We start from the raw sequence: 21,110 nt of genomic DNA, 5'->3' as shown, positions 1-21,110 counted from the left end.
TCCCCCTTTCCAGTGGGGGAGAAATAGGACTTCTAAGTCTTCTGTAAAACTCCAAAAAACCCAGCTGGCACTGGCCACTCAGTGCATTTCCCGCTGCTCTGCTAAGCATGCAAAGCAGGCCCCCCCACATTTCAGAGAACAGAGATGGTAAAAACCAAAATGGGGTTGTGGGGGGCTGGGAGGAGGAGAGGGACACTCCACTACTGGAGAGGGAAGGTCTGTACTGACCCCCGGAGAGCCAGACGGTGCTCTTCTGGCCCGCACAGTCACCATGTGACCTTTGTGTGTCACTGAGTCTTTCTGCGCTTCATCTTCCTCATCTGTAAAATGCAGGCTCTTAAGTGCCTACTGCAGAGGGCTGCTGTGAGGAATACACGCGATGCTACCTGTAAACGCTCAGCACAGGGCCGGGCAGCTAGTTATAACTCCGTATGTCCGCTGTGACTGTGAACAGTCCTCCCCTCCACTGGATGCGGAAACAGGAGCCTGGAGAGTGTCCAGGCACCTCTGCTGCAGCCAGAGCACAGAACCTGCTCGGCCCTGAGAAGGCTTCCAGTGACTGAATGAAGTCTGTGCCTGTATAATGTTTGGCCACACATCCTCGATGAAAAAGCCCACATCATAAAAGGCCAGGCGGCCCCTTACTTGAGTGAATAATAAACTCAATTGCTTTCACCAGCAAAGACCTTACCACTGGCAGGCACTGACCCACAGGCTGTAGGGAGGGATCTATGAGACCACCCAGGAGACAGTGTAGAAATTTTGAAAGAAGAAATGCATCAACTTGTCTGAGAGAATGAGTGTATGGCAAGGCTTGGGCAGCCTGGGATACGCTGAGCTCAGAACACAATGACACCCCCTTCCAGGCAGAAATAACTCATAAAGCAATTCTGTAGACAGGGTAATGCTGTTTCCTCAACACAAAGCAGCACAGAAATACAAACTTCCTTCTGAGAAGTCAAAGATTTTTAAAAACTCCATTCTATTTCTAAACTCAAAGAATTAAAATTTATGGAGTATATATGATGAGCACTTTACATTATCTTAGTTAAATTTCACAACATCCCATAAATATTTCTTCTGCGGCTGATGACAGTAAAAGCTAACAATCACTGAGCACGCTCTATGGGCCGGGCGCTATTCCGATTTCTCCCATTTTAACTCACTGAGGAGGCAGCTGCTGAGACACAGAGGGGACCAGACATTGCAGGACAAGGAGACGGTGGAGTCAGGACTGAGCCCAGGAGGTCTCCTCCAGAGACTCTTCTTCATCACTCGGCTACACTGCTTCCAAAGGGCCTCAAAGTCAAGGCTCAGAGAGGCCAAGTCACGTGGCCCAGGACGCACAAAGCCTTGAGGTCTGCCTGCGCTGCCTGCTGCAGCTCACAGGCGCGGACGCAGAAGCCCGCTACTCCTCAGCGGGCAGCTTCCGGCCCCCAGGCTGGGAAGGGACATTTCTGCTCGATGTGCACCAGTGCAGAGCAAAGAGCACCCCTCACCCCTGCAGAGGCCTGCTCCCCCGACCCAGGTGAGGACTGTCTGGATCTGTCCTACCCGACCAGGAAAGGCAGAAGCACTGCAACCCCCAAAACGGCCAAGAGGTGTGCTGACGGAAGTGAATGCTTCTTGTCTCAGCATCACAGAGATGCCTCAAATCTTTCTGGAGAAGGGTGGAGAACCAAGAGTGATTCGGTAAAAGAAAGCAGAGCTCAGCTAACTGTTCTGTTTGAAGCAGGCCCGCAGCCAGGCCACGAGGTGCACACGTGCGTCTTTGGGGGGAAGGTCCACACCTTTCAGGAGACTCTCCTACGCCTTGCCTCAAAAAGGTCAGAAAGTCCTGTTTACGCTGGCAGGGGCACAGCACTTGACATTTATCGAGCATCTCTATCTTTAAAGGGTGTGTTTACACCACCATAAGAGTTAATATATGTACTGTGGTATTATTTATTAAAAATAATGGAGAGACTTCCCAGGTGGCGCAGTGTTAAGAATCTGTCACCAGGGCCTCCCTGGTGGCGCAGTGGTTGAGAGTCCGCCTGCCGATGCAGGGGATACGGGTTCGTGCCCCGGTCTGGGAGGATCCCATATGCCGCGGAGCGGCTGGGCCCGTGAGCCATGGCCGATGGGCCTGCGCATCCGGAGCCTGTGCTCCGCAACGGGAGAGGCCACAACAGTGAGAGGCCCACATACCGCAAAAAGAAAAAAAAAAAAAAAAAAAGAATCTGTCACCAATGCAGGGGACGTGGGTTCGATCCCTGGTCTGGGAAAATCCCACATGCCGCAGAGCAAGTAAGCCTGTGCGCCGTAACTACTGAGCCTGCACTCTAGAGCCCACGAGCCACAGCTACTGAGCCCACGCGCCGCAACTACTGAAGCCCATGCACCTAGAGCCTGTGCTCCACAGCAAGAGAAGCCACCGCAATGAGAAGCCTGCGTACTGCAACAAAGAGTAGCCCCTGCTCGCTGCAACTAGAAAAAGCCCATGCGCAGCAACGAAGACCCAACGCAGCCAAAATAAATAAATACATTAAAAAATAATAATAATAAATAAAAATAATGGAGATTATTGGAGCTCCACCATTACACAAAAAATATCAAAACGGGTTGTTGTCAGAAACCAACAGAAAATATTGTGAGAGAACATTTTCAACATAGTTATCACAGATGATGGGCTAATATTCTTAATATATAAAGATCTCTTTAAAACTGAGAGGGAAAAAAGACCAACCACCCATTAGAAAAATGGGCAAAAGACATGAGTAGACAATTCACAAATATTAAAGACATAAAAACAGCCCTTAAGGATCTTAAAAGGAGTTCCACGTCACTCAGAAAGGAGAGATGTAAATTAAAACCCCACTGTAATACCATTTCTCACCTATCAGACAGTCAAATATTAAAGTCTGAGGCCACATTCAGTTAGTGTACCTGTAGGGAAACAGGCAAGACCTGCCCCTAAACTGCTGGTGGAAACGCATACACACAGCCCTCATGGAGGGACGTTTGATAGATTCTAACAAAACCACATACACCGTTACTTTAAAACAGAGCCCAAAGGCACACCTCTAACAACCCAAAAATACACCTGCACAAGCTTAGTCACTGCAGTGTTATCTGTAGTTACATCAGAAATCGGGATGTCTGTATACAGGAATGCTGAGTCAACCATGCCATGTCCACACGGTGGGATACGATGCAGCTGTTTAAAAAGAGGAAGAGTCTACAAATCGGCATGGACTGACATCCACTGTATACTGTTAACTGCAGAAAGCAAATGCAAAAGCCACACAGAAAGCAGTAGCGTATACTACTGATTTTTGTTGTAAGAAAGAAGAGGAAATAACATACATGTATGTGCTCATTTGTGTAAAAAGAAACACAGGAAGGAGGAAGCAGACACTAAGGAGACTGGTGACTTACAGGGTGGGTGGAAAGGATCGGGTAGGGCCAGGGTGAAAGGGATGAGCGGGCAGTCACCTCTTGTACACTTGACTTCCGGAGCCACGTTAATGCTTCACATGCTAGAAACAACAATCACCTCGAAACCAAAGCACAAAATCAGTCAGAATGGACGGGAATCCCTAAAATGGAATAAAAAGGAACCGAACTATGTTTCAAATAATAAAACCACTGCAGCGAGACAGGGAGAAAGGTAAATTTTGCACACAGAACTTTGACAATGTTATCCTCAAGCTAAAGACAAAAGGAACTATAAATACTGAACTACTAGGTTTTTTCACAGAGATATGAGCCATCAATTTTTAACCCCGTATGGTATATTCTAGGATTGAGCAAATAAATATGTTGTGGAGAATGGGGTCCATGTTTCTTACTTTTGGGGAAGGAAGTTACAAGTAAGGAAAGACAGAATGTTGGTATAAATCATGAAACCTATAGTATGGTAACAATATGGTACCTCAGGGGTTTGAATAAACACAGATGGATAGAGAAAGACACAGCTATACACATGTCCACATAGATTTACACACACACACATTCTCTAGCTCTGTCCACTGGGAGAGCCTAGGAGCGATGATACCCGGTGTCCAGGTCTTGGTTTCTAAATACCATTCTCCACCAAAAGGAACCAGTGCCCCTTGGAGAAATGATGGATCCCAGCGCTGGGGAGGACAAGACAAGCTTGGAATATCTCCTGCAAGAAATTAACGAAGTACTGAAAGAATGACAGGGACAGATTAAAAGGACACAGGAGTCAGGCTGAAGGGCCTTTCCCATTGGCCAAATATGGGACAACTGAGCATTAAAATACCAGTAATGGTTATAATCCATAGACTAAAATAGAACCCAAGAGTCCGTATAGATAAGCTCTTCCTTAGAATAAAACACCAAGTCTACTGTAGAAGTGATGTGCAGAAGAAATGACGGAATTAAACCGTCATTTGGCAACTGTCTCAGGAAAGAATCACAAATAGATGTTAAAACCAGAGTCAGAGTTTGATATGAAACGGAACCATTTACATAATCTCAAAATACTTCCCCCAAATAGGGAAAAACAGTAAACTTAAATGGAAGAACCTGGTAGACACGACCTTAACCAAGTGATCAAAATGAATGTACCGGTAACAGGACAAAGGGACATGGTGCACCCGGCCTCCCCATGGGATGACCTGAAGGCACAGCATGGCTCCTGTGGTGTGCCTGCCCCAAATTCACAGCCTTGGACCCCATGTTGAGAAATACCACACAAACCCAACCTGAGGGGCTCAGCGACATAACTGGCCTGTACCCTTCAAGATATCAAGGTGATATAAGGACAAAGAAAGACTGAGAAACTGTTCCAGATTAGAAGAGACCGAAGATCCAGGACAGAGAGAGGAGCAAGACGACAGAGCAGGAAGACGTGGCGCGCACCTCCCCCCACAAACACACACAGTAAAAATACACTGACACGTGGAACAATTCTCACAGGAAACCAACTGCAAACTGGCAGAAGATTTCACATACAACTAGAGCTACAAAAAAAGATCTCTACGTAACTGCATAGGCCGAAAAAAAAAAAGGCATCAGGATGAAACTGGTGCCCCTGGGAGGGATGGGGAAGGAGGAGAGGTCCACAAAGGCAGGCCCTCACCCTGGGGAGCCCCCGTCTGCTGGGAGGTCCACTGGGACAGACAGAGGGGCTGCAGGGGCCTGGACTCTGCTCGTGAGGAGTGCGTGTGTGCGGGCTTGCCCGCAGGCACAGCCCAGACGGGCACTGCCACCTGCCACCTCACCACACCTCCCAGTCCAAAACACACGCCAGACGGGGCTAGTAGTATAAACAGCAGCTAGGCACTGAGCCTCAGGAGGACAGGGGTGGACGGGCCCTGGAGAGGACGTGGTCTAGTTGCATGGAGACAGCCGGGAGGGCCTGGTGCGTGGTCCAGGCCGAACCTCAGAGCCCACTGTCTGCGTGCACATAGTGGAGGTGGGTCCGTCAGTGGTGGACTTGGTATGCAGACTTAGTGCACACACCGGGTGATGCCACAGAAATGCTCGTCTTGGGCGGACAGCCCCTGGGGAGGAGTACGCAGCAATTCGTTCCCCAGCAGCTATGCTCTGGTTTGCCCGCCCCACACCGCAGCTTGGAGCCGGTTCTGGGGCCAACAGGTCCTGGGAGAGGCAGTCCAAGCCCCAGGCAGCAGCACAGCCACCTGCAGCCACAATGCTCCAGCCCTTAGCACCAGCCCACTCCACACCACAGCCTAGCACTAGGTCTGGAAAAAACACAGCAGAGAAAGGGACATGACCTTGGGCCACTTCTGGGCAGAGGTGCAGATGCCGGCACCGGTGGCGCATAGTTTCATGGTGGCCACATGGGCCTCACTTGCTTCAGCACTCACCTCCTTTGCAACAGAGCACGCTCTCAAGGGCAACAGAGCCTTACTGAACCCAACCCTTAGGGCACCTACTCCAAGCCCTGGGGAGCAGACCTTGCCCCTGACAGGGCTCTGACAGCCACAGAGCAAAGAGGAGGTCCCGCCCAACTTCCAGTGCAGGCTCTGGTCACCACAACACCAATCACACCCCTTATCAAGGGGATAATAGCCAGCACCCTCTACGACATGGCTGGCACCCACACCAAAAACAGGCCTCACACCAAAAATATTGGACTCACAGTCTACATGGGAACACTCCCACATAAAAGCACCCCTTGAAGACCACAGTAGACAACTGATTCTCCTAAATTCGTAGAAACAGAGAAAGTTAAGTAAAATGGAAAAAGCAGAGGAATTACTCCCAAAAGAACAAGAGAAACACCCTGAAAAAACAACCAATAAAACAGAGCTCACCAGTCTACTAGACCCTGAGTTCAAGAAGGAGGTAATAAAAATGCTAAAGGAGTTAAGAAAAACTATTGAAAGAAATGCTGACCACCATAACAAGGAACTAGAAACTGTAAAGAGGGACCAATCAAAATTAGACACATCATTTATCAAGATAAAAAACAATCTAGAAACAGACTAAATAACGCAGAACAAATATGTGATCTGGAAGATAGAATAATGGATATCACCCAATCAGAACAGCACACAGAAAGACAAATGAAAAAAAATGAAAGCAACATACGAGATCTATGGGATAATATAAAGCGTGCCAACCTATGCATAATAGGGGTTCCTGAAGGAGAAGAGAGAGAGAAGGGGACCAAAAATGCATTTCAAAAAATTATGGCTGAAAACTTCCCAAACCTAAAGAAGGAAATAGATAGCCACGTACAGGAAACACAAATAATCGCAAACAAGATGAACCCAAAGAGACCTACAACAAAACATATCACAATTAAAATGGCAAAAGTTAAAGCTAAAGAGAGAATTCTGAAGGCAGCAAGAGAAAAACAGAGTCAGTTACAAGGGACCCCTCATATAAGGCTATCAGCTGATTTCTCTGCAGAATCTTTGCAGGCCAGAAGGGAGTGGCATGATATATTCAAATTCCTGAGAGGGACAACTCACAATCTAGGGTATTTTAATCAGCAAGATTATCATTTAGAATAGAAGGAGAAAGAATGAATTTTTCAGACAAGCAAAAACTAAAAGAGCTCATCAATACTAAACCTACCCTAAAAGAAATATTGAAAGGTTTTCTCTAAATAGAAAAGAAGCAAGAATCTATAGGAAAGAGAAAAACATAATAGGAAAGGCATATATATAAAAGGACTGAAGATCACTTAAATAAGACAGCACACAGATTAAAAAACAATCAAAAAATTTTGTAAAAATGATTATAACTACAATTAACAGCAAAACGATGAACATGAAGATGTAAAATAGGACATCAAAATCACAAAATATGGGAGAGAGGAGTAAAAAAATGTAGATCTTTCAGAATATATTTGAACCTATCAGTCTAAAGTAAGTAGATATTGTTATGAGTCTACATACTTGAACACTAGGGTAACCACAAATAAAAAACATACAACAGATTCACAAAAACCAAAAAAGAAAGGAACTCAAGCATAATACAAAAGAAAACCATGAAACCACAAAAGGAAAAACAAAAAGAAGAAATTATCAAACAAGAACTACAAAATCAGCTGGAAAACAAGGTTTAAAATGGTAATAAATACATACTTGTCAATAATTACGTTAAATGTCAATGGACTAAATGCTCCAGTCAAGACACAGAATGGCAGAATGGATTAAAAAAAAACCCCGAAAACCTACAATATAGTGCCTACAAGAGACTCACCTCAGGGCAAAAGGCACACAGATTCAAAATGAGGGGATGAAAAAAGACATTTCATACAAATGGGAAGGACAAGAAAGAAGGCATAACAATATTCAAATTGAACAAAACAGGCTTTAAAACAAAGCGCATAAAGAAAGACAAAGAAGGACATTATATAACGATAAAGGGATCAATACAAGAGGATGTTACAGTTGCTAACATATATCCACCCTATATAAGAGCACCTAAATACATAAAACAAATACTAACAGACATAAAGGGAGAAACTGACAGGAATACAATAATAGTAGGAGACTTTAACACCCCAATGACATCAATGGACAGATCTTCCAGACAGAAAATCAATGAGGCAACAGAGGTCCTAAATCACACAATAGACCAGTTGAACTTAATTGGTATCTACAGGACACTGCATCTAAAAAAACCCAGAATACACATTCTTCTCAAGCATGCATGGAACATTCTCTAGGAACAGACCACATACCAGGACACAAGATAAGCCTCAACAAACTTAAGAGGACAGAAATTATTTCAAGCGTGTTCTCTGGCCACAACATTATGAAACTAGAAATCAACCACAGAAAGAAAAAGGGGGAAAAAATGAACACATGGAGACTAAACAACATGCTACTGAAAAACCAATGGGCCAATGATGAAATCAAAGAGGAAATCGGAAAATATCTCAAGACAAACAAAAATGAAAACACAACCTTACAAAAATCTACAGGATGCAACAAAAGCAGTTCTTAGAGGGAAGTTCAGAGTGATACAGGCTTTCCTCAAGAAATAAAAATCTCAAACTAAACTACCACCTACAATAATTAGATAAAGAGCAAACAAAACCCAAAGTCAGCAGAAGAAAAGAAATATAAAGATCAGAGAAGAAAAAAATAAAAGAGAGATTAAAATATCAATAGGAACTTCCCTGGTGGCAGTGGTTAAGAATCCACCTGCCAATGCAGGGGACATGGGTTCGAGCCCTGGTCTGGGAAGATCCCACATGCTATGAAGCAACTAAGCCTGTGCTCCAGAACTACTGAGGCTGCGCTCTAGAGCCCGCGAGCCACAACTACTGAGCCTGCGTGCCACAACTATTGAAGCCTGCGTGCCTGGAGTCCATGCTCCGCAACAAGTGAAGCCACCATAATGAAAAGTCCATACACCGCAACAAAGAGTGGCTCCCGCTCACCACAACTAGAGAAAGCCTGCAGAGCAACGAAGACCCAATGCAGCCAAAAATAAATAAATAAATTTATTATTTTTTAAAATCAATAAAACCATGAGCTGTTTGTTTTTTTTTTTTAAGATAAACAATATCAACAAGCCTCCAGCCAGGAATCACCAAGAAGAAAAGAGAGGACCCAAATAAACAAAATAAGAAATGAAAGAAGAGAAGTAATAACCGATATCACAGAAATACTAAAAAACATGAGAAAATACTATGAACAGTTATGCCAAGAAATTGGACAACCCAGAAGAAATGGACAAGTTTCTAGAAGCATACAGCCTGCCAAAACTAAGTCAAGACGAAACAGATAATTTGAACAGTCCGATCACTAGAAGTGAAATAGAATCTGTAGTTAAAAAAAAAAAAAAAAAAAGGCAAGAAAAAAAATAATAAAAGGTATCCAAATTGGAAGAGAAGAGGTAAAACTGTCTCTATTTGCAGATGACATGATACTCTATATAGAAAATGCTAAAGACTCTACATAAAAACTATTAGAATAAATGAATTCAGCATGGTAGCAGGATACAAGATTAATAAAAAGAAGTCTGTTGCATTTCTTTACAATAACAATGAAATATCAGAAAAAGTAAAAAAAAAAAAAAAAAAAAAAAAGAACAAAACAAAACAAAACCTCATTTAAAATCACTTCAAAAAGAAAAAGAAACCCCAAAACCAACTTAGGAATAAACTTAACCAAGGAGGTGAAAAATCAATACGTTGAAAACTATAAAACATTGATAAAGGAAACTGAAGATGATTCAAAGAAATGGAAACATATCCCAGTCTCGAATTGAAAGAATTAATATTGTTAAAATGGCCATACTACCCAAAGCAATCTGCAAATGTAATACAATCCCTATCAAAATACCCATGACATTTTTCACAGAACTGGAACAACTAATCCTAAGATTTACATGGAACCACAAAAGACCCAGAACTGCCAAAGCAATCCTGAGGAAAAAGAACAAAGCTGGAGGCATAACCCTTCCAGACTTCAGACAATACTACTACAAAGCTATAGTAGCAAAACAACATGGTATTGGCACAAAAACAGATAGATCAATGGAACAGGACAGAGAACCCAGAAATAAACGCACACAACTATGGTCAGTTGATCTACAACAAAGGAAGCAAGAATATACAATGGAGAAAAGGTAGTCTCTTCAACAAATGGTGATGAGACAGCTGGACAGCTACGTGTATGTCAATGAACTTAGACCACTCCTCACACCATATACAAAAATAAACTTAAAATAGTTTAAAGACCTAAATATAAGACATGACACCATAAAACTCCTAGAACATAGGCAAAAAATTCTTAGACATAAATCACAGCAATATTTTCTTAGATGAGTCTCCCAAGGCAAAAGAAATAAAAGCAAAAGTAAACAAATGAGACTTAGTCAAACTTAAAAGTTTTTGCACAGTACTGTAAGGGAAATCATCAACAAAAAGAAAAGACAACCTATGGACTGGAAGAAAATATTTGCAAATGATGTGACCATTAAGGGGTTAATATCCAAAATATACAAAGAGCTCATACAACTCAGTACCAAAAAAACAACCCAATCAAAAAATGAGCAGAAGACCTAAATAGACATTTCTCCAAAGAAAACACAGAGATCACCAACAGGCACATGAAAGGATGCTCAACATCACTAATCATTAGAGAAATGCACATCAAAACTACAATGAGGTACCACTTCACACTGGTCAGAATGGCTATCAACAAAAAGTCTACAAATAAATGTTGGAGAGGGTGTGGAGAAAAGGGAACTGTTGGTGGGAATGTAAATTGGTGAGGCCACTATGGAAACAGTACGGAGGTTCCTTAAAAAACTAAAAACAGAGCTACCATATGACCCAGCAATCCCACTCTGGGCATCTACCCAGAAAAGACGAAAACTCTATTTCAGAAAGACACACGCACCCCAATGTTCATAGCAGTACTATTACAACAGCCAAGACATGGAAGCAACCCAAGTGCCCATCAGGAGATGATCAGTTTAAGAAAATGTGGTGTATATATACACAATGGCATATTACTCAGCCACAAAAAAAGAATGAAATATTGCCATCTGCAGCAACATGGATGGACCTAGAGATTATTATACTAAGTGACGTCAGAGAAAGACAAATAGATGATATCACTTATATGTGAAACCTAAAAATCAATACAAATCAATCTATATACAACACAGAAACAGACTCACAGATATAGAAAATAAACTTATGTTTACCATAGGGTGCAGGGATAAATTAGGAGTATGGGATTAACAGATACAAACTACTATAAGTACAACAGATGAGCAACAGGATTTACCGTATAGCACAGGGAATTATATACAATATCTTATAATAACCTATGGCGGAAATAATCTGATACAGATATGACTGAATCCCTTTGCTGTACACCTGAAACTAACACAACTATACTACCAATGAACTATAATTCAATTAAAAAAAAAAGAAAGATTCTTGACAACTAAATGCCACATGAGATCCTGGGCCAGAAAAAAATTTTCCCATTTGTTACTAATATAACAATATTACAACAACTGTTAAAATGTGAATAAGGTCTATTTGTAGATTAGATAGGAATATCATAACCAAAAATAGGTGTTCAGCAGATATGACCCACAAACCGAAATTCTGTGGTGGCCCTCTGTAGCTTTGAAAATGAGGTAACAAGAAGACAGTCAATTGATTCCAGGCCACATGCAGCACTCGAGAGAAAAGAAATTCAGAAAGAAATGAGAAAAATACATGAACCTGTAGGATTATCATACCCAGTTCTGGGTTCAAATCCCAGCTCAGCTACCGTCTGACTGAGTAACACCGGGTGGGCCACCAGACCCCTCTGGCCCCTCTGGTCTCATTCCCATCAGATTTTCTGGGGAACGAGGCATAGTGTTCATTGGTAAGCTACACAACGTATTTTGCATGACTATGTGTAGAAACAAGGAGCCAATCATCTTTCAAGATTACTTCTATTTTTAACATCAATCAGTGTCCCAAAGCAATCCTGAACAGCCCTCTCTTAATCTTAATACTATTTTCCATTAAATAGCTCTTAGGACAATGAATTTTAAGCTATTAAGTTTCCTTCAAATTCCCGTAACATCTTGGAATTCCATTAGTTCTGCTATAATGATTCTGACGTTTAAATTCTCCTTACTCCTTCCTTTTGGCATCTCTAATTTGCTTTGCATGCGTTCTTTCACAGCTCACGTCTTTGCATTTTAAGTACCAAGATTGCACAAAAATAGCAATTCTGAATATATAACACCTCTGGAACATCTCTACCCATAGGCACTTAAATATAGAAACTTTTATTCAGAGAGCTCACACTAAGATTCTGCTTTATTATTCCAACAGCTCTGGAGCTTAGGAAGACACCGCATGAAAAGTGGGTAGTTCTGGGGTGAGGCCAGCATGCCTCCTCGTGGACAGTATAAAACATTTCATTTTTAACGAGGTTCGGGCCATATTAATATGCAAGTCCACTTTTAACTTGCTAATCTGTGAAGGATGAGGTCCTCTTTATAAGCGAATACAAGTGCTATCCTGTCTGTGGCTTCCTAAGCAGAGGAGAGTGAATTAAGTCTTTCCTTGATGACGTGGCTCCACTTCTGCGGGCCCTTGTAGGATTCGATCACTGAGTGCGCTACTTCATGTTCTGGCTCCAGTGTCACGCTGCTGCCCCGGGCCTGTGTGGACAATGACCCTCAGGTTTTCCAGTTCCAACAGCCCCACTAAGTGCTAGTGCTTCTAAGTGCAGCCTCAGGCCTGTGAAGTTGTTACTGAGCTTCCCCTAACACAGTAATGTGCCTTATGAGGATGGGTCTCCATCTTCATGGAGATTTTGGCATCAAAATCCAATGAAGGATTAAGGTCACAGCTTTATGGCCCCCATTTTAAATCAGTTATTCTTTTATTTAGCATTCTAGTGTCTATCATATTGTTGTCTCTCTTTTTTTAGAAAACTACACTCGCAATTTCTTGGAAATAATAATAAAAAAAAAAAAGAAAATGCTCTTTCAATAAAAAGACAAAAATGGCTGAGATTGTGGCCAGCATGTTCTACATAATTCACATTCCTTAGGGTTTCACTTAGGTCTTTTTAGGAAGAAATGTTGCTCTCATTCTTTTCTGGCTTACAAATTACACATTTCTTGACACTTTTCCAAATAGAGGCACTACTGGCAAAGGACTTTTTCACCTGAGAGGCCTGAGAAAAAGCTCTCTTTAACTGTAATTATGGTATAATTATTACATAATTATGTAATTATGTTAATTATGTATCACGACAGCAATTGACATTTGGCCCTTAGAAGTCTTCCTTTCTTGTTGCTTTAATTACAAGGGACTCTTGCCCAGTTTTCATCTCATTTATATCTGCTAGGCTGAGAGACAGTCAGATGAACATTTCTATGGAGAGAATTGTCTCATTCATGGGCTAGCAGTGAATACCACAGTTTAGTCTACAGATTAAGGATAATACTAACTGATTTTTAAAAAGAAAAACTATGCGAAGAGTAAAGGGAAGGCCAAAGAGAAAGCAAGGGGTAAAAAAAGTTATGGTTCACACTCAATTTATACTCGGAAGGAAAATGGCTTGTCTATATTTCATATAACTGGGAGGATCTACTACTCATAAGAAAAGTATATAGACCACCAGTACAATCTGATAGTTATATATTTTCTCCCAGGTCAATATTATACTTAAGAACACAGCACTTCATTACTTTTTATACGTAAAACGTAAGAAACTGTGTGTGTGATAATCACGAGAGAAACTATTTACGATAAGTTGTTCAAAATGTTATACCATTTAGGGACTTCTCTGGTGGCACAGTGGTTAAGAATCTGCCTGCCAACGCAGGGGACACAGGTTTGATCCCTGGTCCGGGAAGATCCCACATGCCGCAGAGCAGCTAAGCCCATGCGCCACAACTACTGAGCCTGCGCTCTAGAGCCTACGAGCCACAACTACTGAGCCCACGTGCCACAACTACTGAAGCCGGCACGCCTACAGCCCGTGCTCTGCAACAACAGAAGCCGCCACAATGAGAAGCCCGTGCACCACAACGAAGAGTAGCCCCTGCTCACCGCAACTAGAGAAAGCCCACATGCAGCAACAAAGACCCAACACGGCCAAAAATAATAAATTAATTAATTTTAAAAAATGTTATACCATTTGGAAATTAGATTGGGGAATATATTATAAAGCTTATTTTGATTCAATTCTTGGGATGAAAGGTGAAAAGTTGATGTCTGCATAGCAAAAGAAGACAGCAAAAATGGACACCTCAGCAGAAGTTCTCCACTGTCTGGGGATGCAATTCTTTTCTCAATGACCTCTTGGGATTTCGGTTACTATTTTAAGGTTCTCCAGTGAAATTTTTTCTAGGAGAATTAGCTCCCAAGAAAGAACTAGGAGGTTTGTTTGTTTGTTTTTAACTTGAAAAGAGACAGAACGTACATACTGCTTTACAACTGTTGGCTATCAGACTTGCAGTCTTCTTGAACGTCTTTTCAAGGTAGTGTGCAAATCTTTCATTTTCATTTTCTTTTGACCCGAGCTGAAGAAATTCACCTATAAAAAAGGAAAGTGGTCATGTGAGGGTTTTTTGTTTGCTTGGCAAAAAAATAAGATTGAATAAAAAAGAAGAAAAGTCAGAATTAACCTACCACGCACCAAATCTTCAATCACTTGGGTTAAAATAGATACAACAGTTGTATTTCCAATTCGTGCCAGAGCTATCGATGCTGCAGAAAGAATTAAATCGCCAGCAAGGACAGCCTAGAAAAGAAGAGAAGAAAACTTTCAGAGAAAAGTATCTGAGCATCAGAGCCAACAATGAAGTTAACTTCTCAGAAGAGAAACAGGATGGGAGGTAGGGGTCATCCTGGATATAAGTTTTCCCCCTTCCTCTTCCTCAGCAGGATTATGTTATAATCAGCTACAGATTTGGGATACTGTTTGAACCGGATGGGCTCTCAGAGATGACCCCGTCCGCCTCTCCATTCCAGAGCTGAAGAAATGAATGCCTAGAGACGGAAGTACCTGACCCTCTGGCTTCATCCCTAGCCCCAGCAAAATGTCACTGCCTTCATTTAGTTACACTGGACCATTTGCTCTCCCATCAAACTATGTGGCTGTGCCTTTGCACTCACTGTTTCTTCTGCTCAAAAAAGTCCTTCCCCTTCATCACCTGGCAGAGTCATGTGCAGAATTAGCTCAGGCGGCACCTGCAGGAAGTTCACTTAGACCCCTCACTCAGATCTTCTGTGAGCACAGCACCCCTTGGATACTGTTGTCTTCCCACATTTTTCCTATTTACCAAACTCCTAAGGGCATGTAGCGGGAATTATCCAGCTAGTACTTAGTACGCACCAGAGCACGGCCCAACCCATGCTTTTCTCAGTGAAAACTAAACCAAGGAATCTTGGCTCCAAGTTCAATGCTCTTAGAACGCTATTACACTGCCCCTCATTCCAGGACAAAATATTTTTTTCATTGAACACCAATCAATATTTTCCCAATCTTCTTTAGATTGGGAATAAACGTCTGCATTGTATTTGCAACTAATTATAAGTTATTCATGACCGAATTACATGCTGTACTCAAATACACTAATTTGCATACTTAAAGATATGGATAGGTGTTATAGAGTAGTTATAAATGATAGAGTTTGTGGAATTTTAATCCACAGAATTTGCAACATAACCACATTTTAAGTTTTTTTATTTGTTGTTGTTGTTTTTGTTTTTGGCTGCACCGTATGGCATGTGGGATCTTAGTTCCCCAACTAGGGACTGAACCCGTGCCCCCTGCAGTGGAAGTGTGGAGTCTTAACTGCTGGACCTCCAGGGAAGTCCCAAGTTTTTACTGTCTGTTAGTTCTCTAGTATCTAAAATTAGTGATGTTCAGTATGTTTACCAACTAATCATTTTATATAACATATACTGTATAAAGTATCTTGATGTAAATGTAAATATACACTTATAACGTCACTGTAGGACTTTCCAGGTGGCGCAATGGTTGAGAATCTGCCTGTCAATGCAGGGGACATGGGTTCAATCCCTATTCCGGGAAGATCCCACATGCCACGGAGCAACTAAGCCCGTGCATCACAACTACTGAGCCTGTGTGCCGCAACTACTGAGGCTGTGCGCCACAACTACTGAGCCCATGCGCCCCAACTACTGAAGCCCGCACATCTAGAGCCCGTGCTCTGCAACAAGAAAAGCCACTGCAATGAGAAGCGTGCCCACTGCAACAAAGAGTAGCCACCACTCGCCGCAACTAGAGAAAGCCCACGCGCAGCAACGAAGACCCAATGCAGCCAAAAATAAAAAAAATAAAGTCATTGTACACATTATGATTTATAGGTACACACACATCCATCATCCACCCTACATCATTAGCAGGTGAGGGCTCAGGATCTCTAGGCTTTTGCCTCTTTCCTCTCCTGGCCCTGGGGATCCCAGAGGCCAAAAGGTTCCAGCATTTGGAACTAAAGCTGGCCAGACTGGGGGTGGCTGGGGTGAGGGGTTAAGGGAAAGAAGGGATAGGGACCCAAACAGGGGAATGAAGATTCACGGAGGAGGTGCTGTATGAATGGATTTTTATTGGTAACACAGCAGTTTTGTTTGACGGGCAAAAAAGGGGAGACTAGCAGGTGGCCCCATGCAGGGCAGACCAGCCTTGCAGCTGAAAGAGGCAGGTGACAGTGTAAGCATGGTCTTCTAAAGGAGGCCCCCGGGACTTTTCTGGTGGTGCAGTGGTTAAGAATCCGCCTGCCAATGCAGGGGACATGGGTTTGAGCCCTGGTCCGGGAAGATCCCACATGCCGTGGAGCAACTAAGCCCATGTGCCACAACTACTGAGCCTGTGCTCTAGAGCCCGCAAGCCACAACTACTGAAGCCTGCGCGCCTACAGCCCATGCTCCACAACAACAGAAGCCACTGCAATGAGAAGCCCAAGCACCACGTTGAAGAGTAGCCCCCGCTCACCACAACTAGAGAAAGCCCGCGCGCAGCAACAAAGACCCACCGCAGCCATAAATTAATTAGTAATAATAAAAAAAAGGATGGAGGACCCCAACAGCAGAGGCAGTCACAGAGGGGACCAGTCAGGAGAAAAATCTTAACTTGTTCACTTAATCCTCCCCCTTTGCCCAAGGGTTCAAGTATAAAGCTTTAAGGACAGGCTCTGAAAACAGACACAGCAGACTGCAGGACATGTCATAGAGTTACCCAGGGCCTCTCCAAAATGAAACTCCATCCTTTTTTACCAACATTCTGACGTATGGAATTGTCAATAGGACACAAAACCTTTTCATCTAAAATCGGGAATAAAAAGATTTAACAAAATCATGTGCGCTAAAGAAAAACCAGCATGTAAAGATAATAATTAAGGTATATTTCTTCTTTGAATACGATTAGAAAACAGGTGGGAACCAGGTATTACAGACATCTGAGGGCGGGGAAGGTATGGAGAGGGAAACCTCATTCACATTAATGTTTTGTTTGTGCTTCAAATGGGCAGGATGGCCGAGGGAGGGGCATGTGTGGCGGGAGATGCCTGCTCCCAGAAGGCCTGTGGGTTTTCCCTTTTATTTGCTGAATTTTATCCCCTTTCTCAACCCATGATTTAAACACCCTTAAACAAGATGCCACATTCTACACACCCCCTTCAAGAAATGCTAATATAATAATGTGGAAATATGCTTTAAAATATACATGAACTGGGCTTCCCTGGTGGCACAGTGGTTGAGAGTCCGCCTGCCAGTGCGGGGGACACGGGTTCGAGCCCTGGTCTGGGAAGATCCCACATGCCGCGGAGCAACTAAGCCCGTGTGCCACAACTGCTTAGCCTGCGCTCTGGAGCCCGCGGGCCACAACTGCTGAGCCTGCGTGCCACAACTACTGAAGCCCAGGCAACTAGAGCCTGTGCTCTGCAACAAGAGAGGCCACCACAATGAGAAGCCCGCACACCACGATGAAGAGTAGCTCCCATTCGCCACAACTAGAGAAAGCTTGCGTGCAGCAATGAAGACCCAACACGGCCAAAAATAAATAAATTTATTTTAAAAAAAATATATATATATATATACACATGAACTATTCAATTATAAAGCTTATATTTAAAAAGGTAAAAATTTCATGGGAGAACAGTATCCCTCTGAGATTGATACAGATGTGTACGAATATGTGTGTGTATATATGTGTGTGTATTTATACACACACACACATATATACATATATATATATATATATTAGTTTTCTTTATTTACTTGCCTTGAAACTCCTGCATGTGGCAGTTAGTAAATGGTTAAGCAATTAAAATGAATCTGAGTAATGTAAGCCCCAAAGTAAAAGGTGTGATTCCTCATGAAATATGCTTTTTGGATAACTACAAAAATCTCCTTCCTTAACCAAACTCTATATAAAACTGTGAAGAAGCAGAAACACTAAGTTTATTTTTCTGTGCTGTTATCCATGATCAAACATCTGTATATAGACCAGACATGAAAACTATTTTGAAAGCTGGAAGACCACATTTGATGAAGCATATTTTACTTTTTTTTTTTTTTTTTTTTTTTTGCGGTTCTCAGGCCTCTCACTGTTGTGGCCTCTCCTGTTGTGGAGCACAGGCTCTGGACACGCAGGCTCAGTGGCCATGGCTCACGGGCCCAGCCGCTCCACGGCATGTGGGATCTTCCCGGACCGGGGCACGAACCCGTGTCCCCTGCATTGGCAGGCAGACTCGCAACCACTGTGCCACCAGGGAAGCCCATATTTTACTTTTTAATGAGACAAATCTGGAAAATAAATGCAAAGAGTATGGGATTTAATAAGAAAGATTTAAAAAACCAAAAAGCCATACCTTCTTTTCACCCCAGATCTTATTAACTGTGTGTTTTCCTCTTCGGGAACTTGCATCATCAATGACATCATCATGGACCAGGCTGGCAGTGTGGATCATTTCTGCAATTAAGGCTATGGCACGCTGGCTTGCTTGCACATTTCTAGTTAACAGAAAGCAATGCTTTTTAACAGAGACACCGCCTATAACCTTCTCAGCAATCATCTTGTGAAAACTGGACATCGGATCTAGGATAAAGAATTTTATTTCTCTAAGAGAAACTATATAAAAACTTTGGCTTCCCTACACAGCCAATTCTATCATTTAGAGAACATTTTAAAAATGCACAAGATACTCTGCACCAAGATTATGTTTTCGGGACACCACACTAAGAAGTAGAATTTGTATAATTAACATCAAAAAAAGGATAAACACCTGAGATTTCTGGGTATCTGGCTGAAGAATCATCGTTATGTCCTGTAACAGTGGTCTTGGTCAGTTGGTCAAGTTTACAGTTAGGTTACAATTAAATTTCAGGGGTGGATGGGGAAGATGGGTGAAGAGCATTCTAAAGAAGTGTATGAAAGAACCAACGGTCACTGTGTTCAAAGCTTTTAATAATGTCTTAAATATTTCATAAGAAGACCTTGATAACCAAGAGAGCTGGAATTCATAATTCCAATTGGCTATTGATATTGGTTACCAATATGAATTGATAATTCATATTGGAATATGAATTCCAATTCAAATTTAACCTGTACATTAGAAATTTAAACTTTCATTTCCCAGATTTAACACAAAATACAGGAGAAACATTCCCAAGAAGATACTTGGATGTGACTTTTACAGTTAAAAGGGAACCCCAATTTCTTTTAAATCATCATTATTCTCACCATCATCATCTATGGGAATTTTTAAAAACTGAATTTTAAGAAAATCAAACTGGAGAAATAACCAACTGAATTTTCTGAATCTAAATAAAACAGAAGCCTGGCTCAAACACACGCTAACCAAATGTTTTATTTATTCCTATAGCTTACTTTTCAAATGTCACCACGTTCTCTCTTAGAGGGGAGAAAAGTGAGAGGGATACTGAAATGTGACTTTTTTTCTTTAAAAACCTAATCTGAACATCTGCAAAAGCCAGTGTTCATTCTAATTCCTCAGATCTAGCAGAAAGCCATGAAAAATGAAGTATAACTAACATTAAAGATGCTGGAATTTAACTACAAACAGTAAATCAGCCTGAGGACTATCTTCCCGTCTTGCTTTAAATGTAATTTTAAAATATGGTGCTTTGCCAGCAACTCTTACTTAAGATTTTTAGAACTAAACCTCAGAATCTTCCAACTGCTTTTAGCCCAGAAATCAACTGTAAAGTGCTGCTCATTATTTATTAATGTCACAACTGTAACAGTTCTGAACACTTCTGGGTCACAACACAGTCTTCTGAGGAGGGAGAAGTAAAGAAACAGAGGGGAGGGACAAACGATCCTGTAAAACTACTTTAGTTTATGAGTAAATGGAGCTTTGGATGGCTTCCAAGAGCTTGTTCTGAATCCTTCAGTGAGAAACTCACAGACCCTACAGAAGGAAGCTTGGACCTTTAAAATTTTTCAGGTAAATTTACTGGATCCTATCTTAACGCACAAGAAAAGATGTAGAATTTTACAGTTGTGTTTTACATAAATAGAAAGACTATTTCTTTAGAACATTTTCTCAATGAATTTCAGTCTGATGAAATATACACTTGCTACTCATTAAAAGTAGATCTTACCTTAAACAACTGTTAAGACCTCTAAGCCTTTCTCATGTATTTATAGGTCGGGTACCACTTCCGTTATCACAAACTATGTCAGCAGGCAGGGGTCCTGGTGGGAAGCTGCAGTAAAATGGCAGTACTCACTGAAGCACTGGAGTTTTTTGTAATTTGAAGATATTAAAACAAAGATTTCTTAAAATATCTTGAAATTTCATAGACTACATATATGTAAAAATGCCTTTTCTATGGCTAAATTGATGCAATCAGGATTCTTGCTTAGAAAGTTATTTGGCATCGTGACACAGCCCCTACATAGGATAAACATCCCATTTTAGATGCTTTATCATTTTATCTGATGTACTTTTTCCTGCACAATTAGCCTTTAACATGTGCCAGCTTCTATCTGGAAAATACTGTCACTACGTATCCACAGTATGGCATAATGGTCTGGAACCCAAATTTACAGATCACAGAAACAACTCACACTGTTTTGAAGATGAAATCTTCGAAGTACCGAACTGAGTCATGCCTTCAAAAAACCGGGCACCAT

At 41.9% G+C, this 21,110-nt stretch overlaps 1 protein-coding gene across 1 annotated transcript in view; it reads right to left on the bottom strand.

The window, feature by feature from the left end:
• The window catches only part of PDSS1 (decaprenyl diphosphate synthase subunit 1), a 53,334-nt gene that overhangs the window by 9,881 nt on the left and 22,343 nt on the right, over window positions 1-21,110 (bottom strand). The window contains exons 5-7 of the mRNA XM_082616656.1: window positions 18,820-18,961; window positions 14,615-14,726; window positions 14,410-14,519 (exon numbers count right to left, since the gene is read on the bottom strand). Coding sequence (XP_082472782.1) covers window positions 14,410-14,519; window positions 14,615-14,726; window positions 18,820-18,961 — 364 coding nt within the window. The remainder of the gene's footprint in view (window positions 1-14,409; window positions 14,520-14,614; window positions 14,727-18,819; window positions 18,962-21,110) is intronic.

Source organism: Mesoplodon mirus (genome assembly GCF_964341445.2).
Source record: "Mesoplodon mirus genome assembly, chromosome: 4".
Taxonomy (NCBI): Eukaryota; Metazoa; Chordata; class Mammalia; order Artiodactyla; family Ziphiidae; genus Mesoplodon; species Mesoplodon mirus.
The sequence above is the reverse complement of the archived record's forward strand: the minus strand, read 5'-3'. Positions and strand labels throughout refer to the sequence as shown.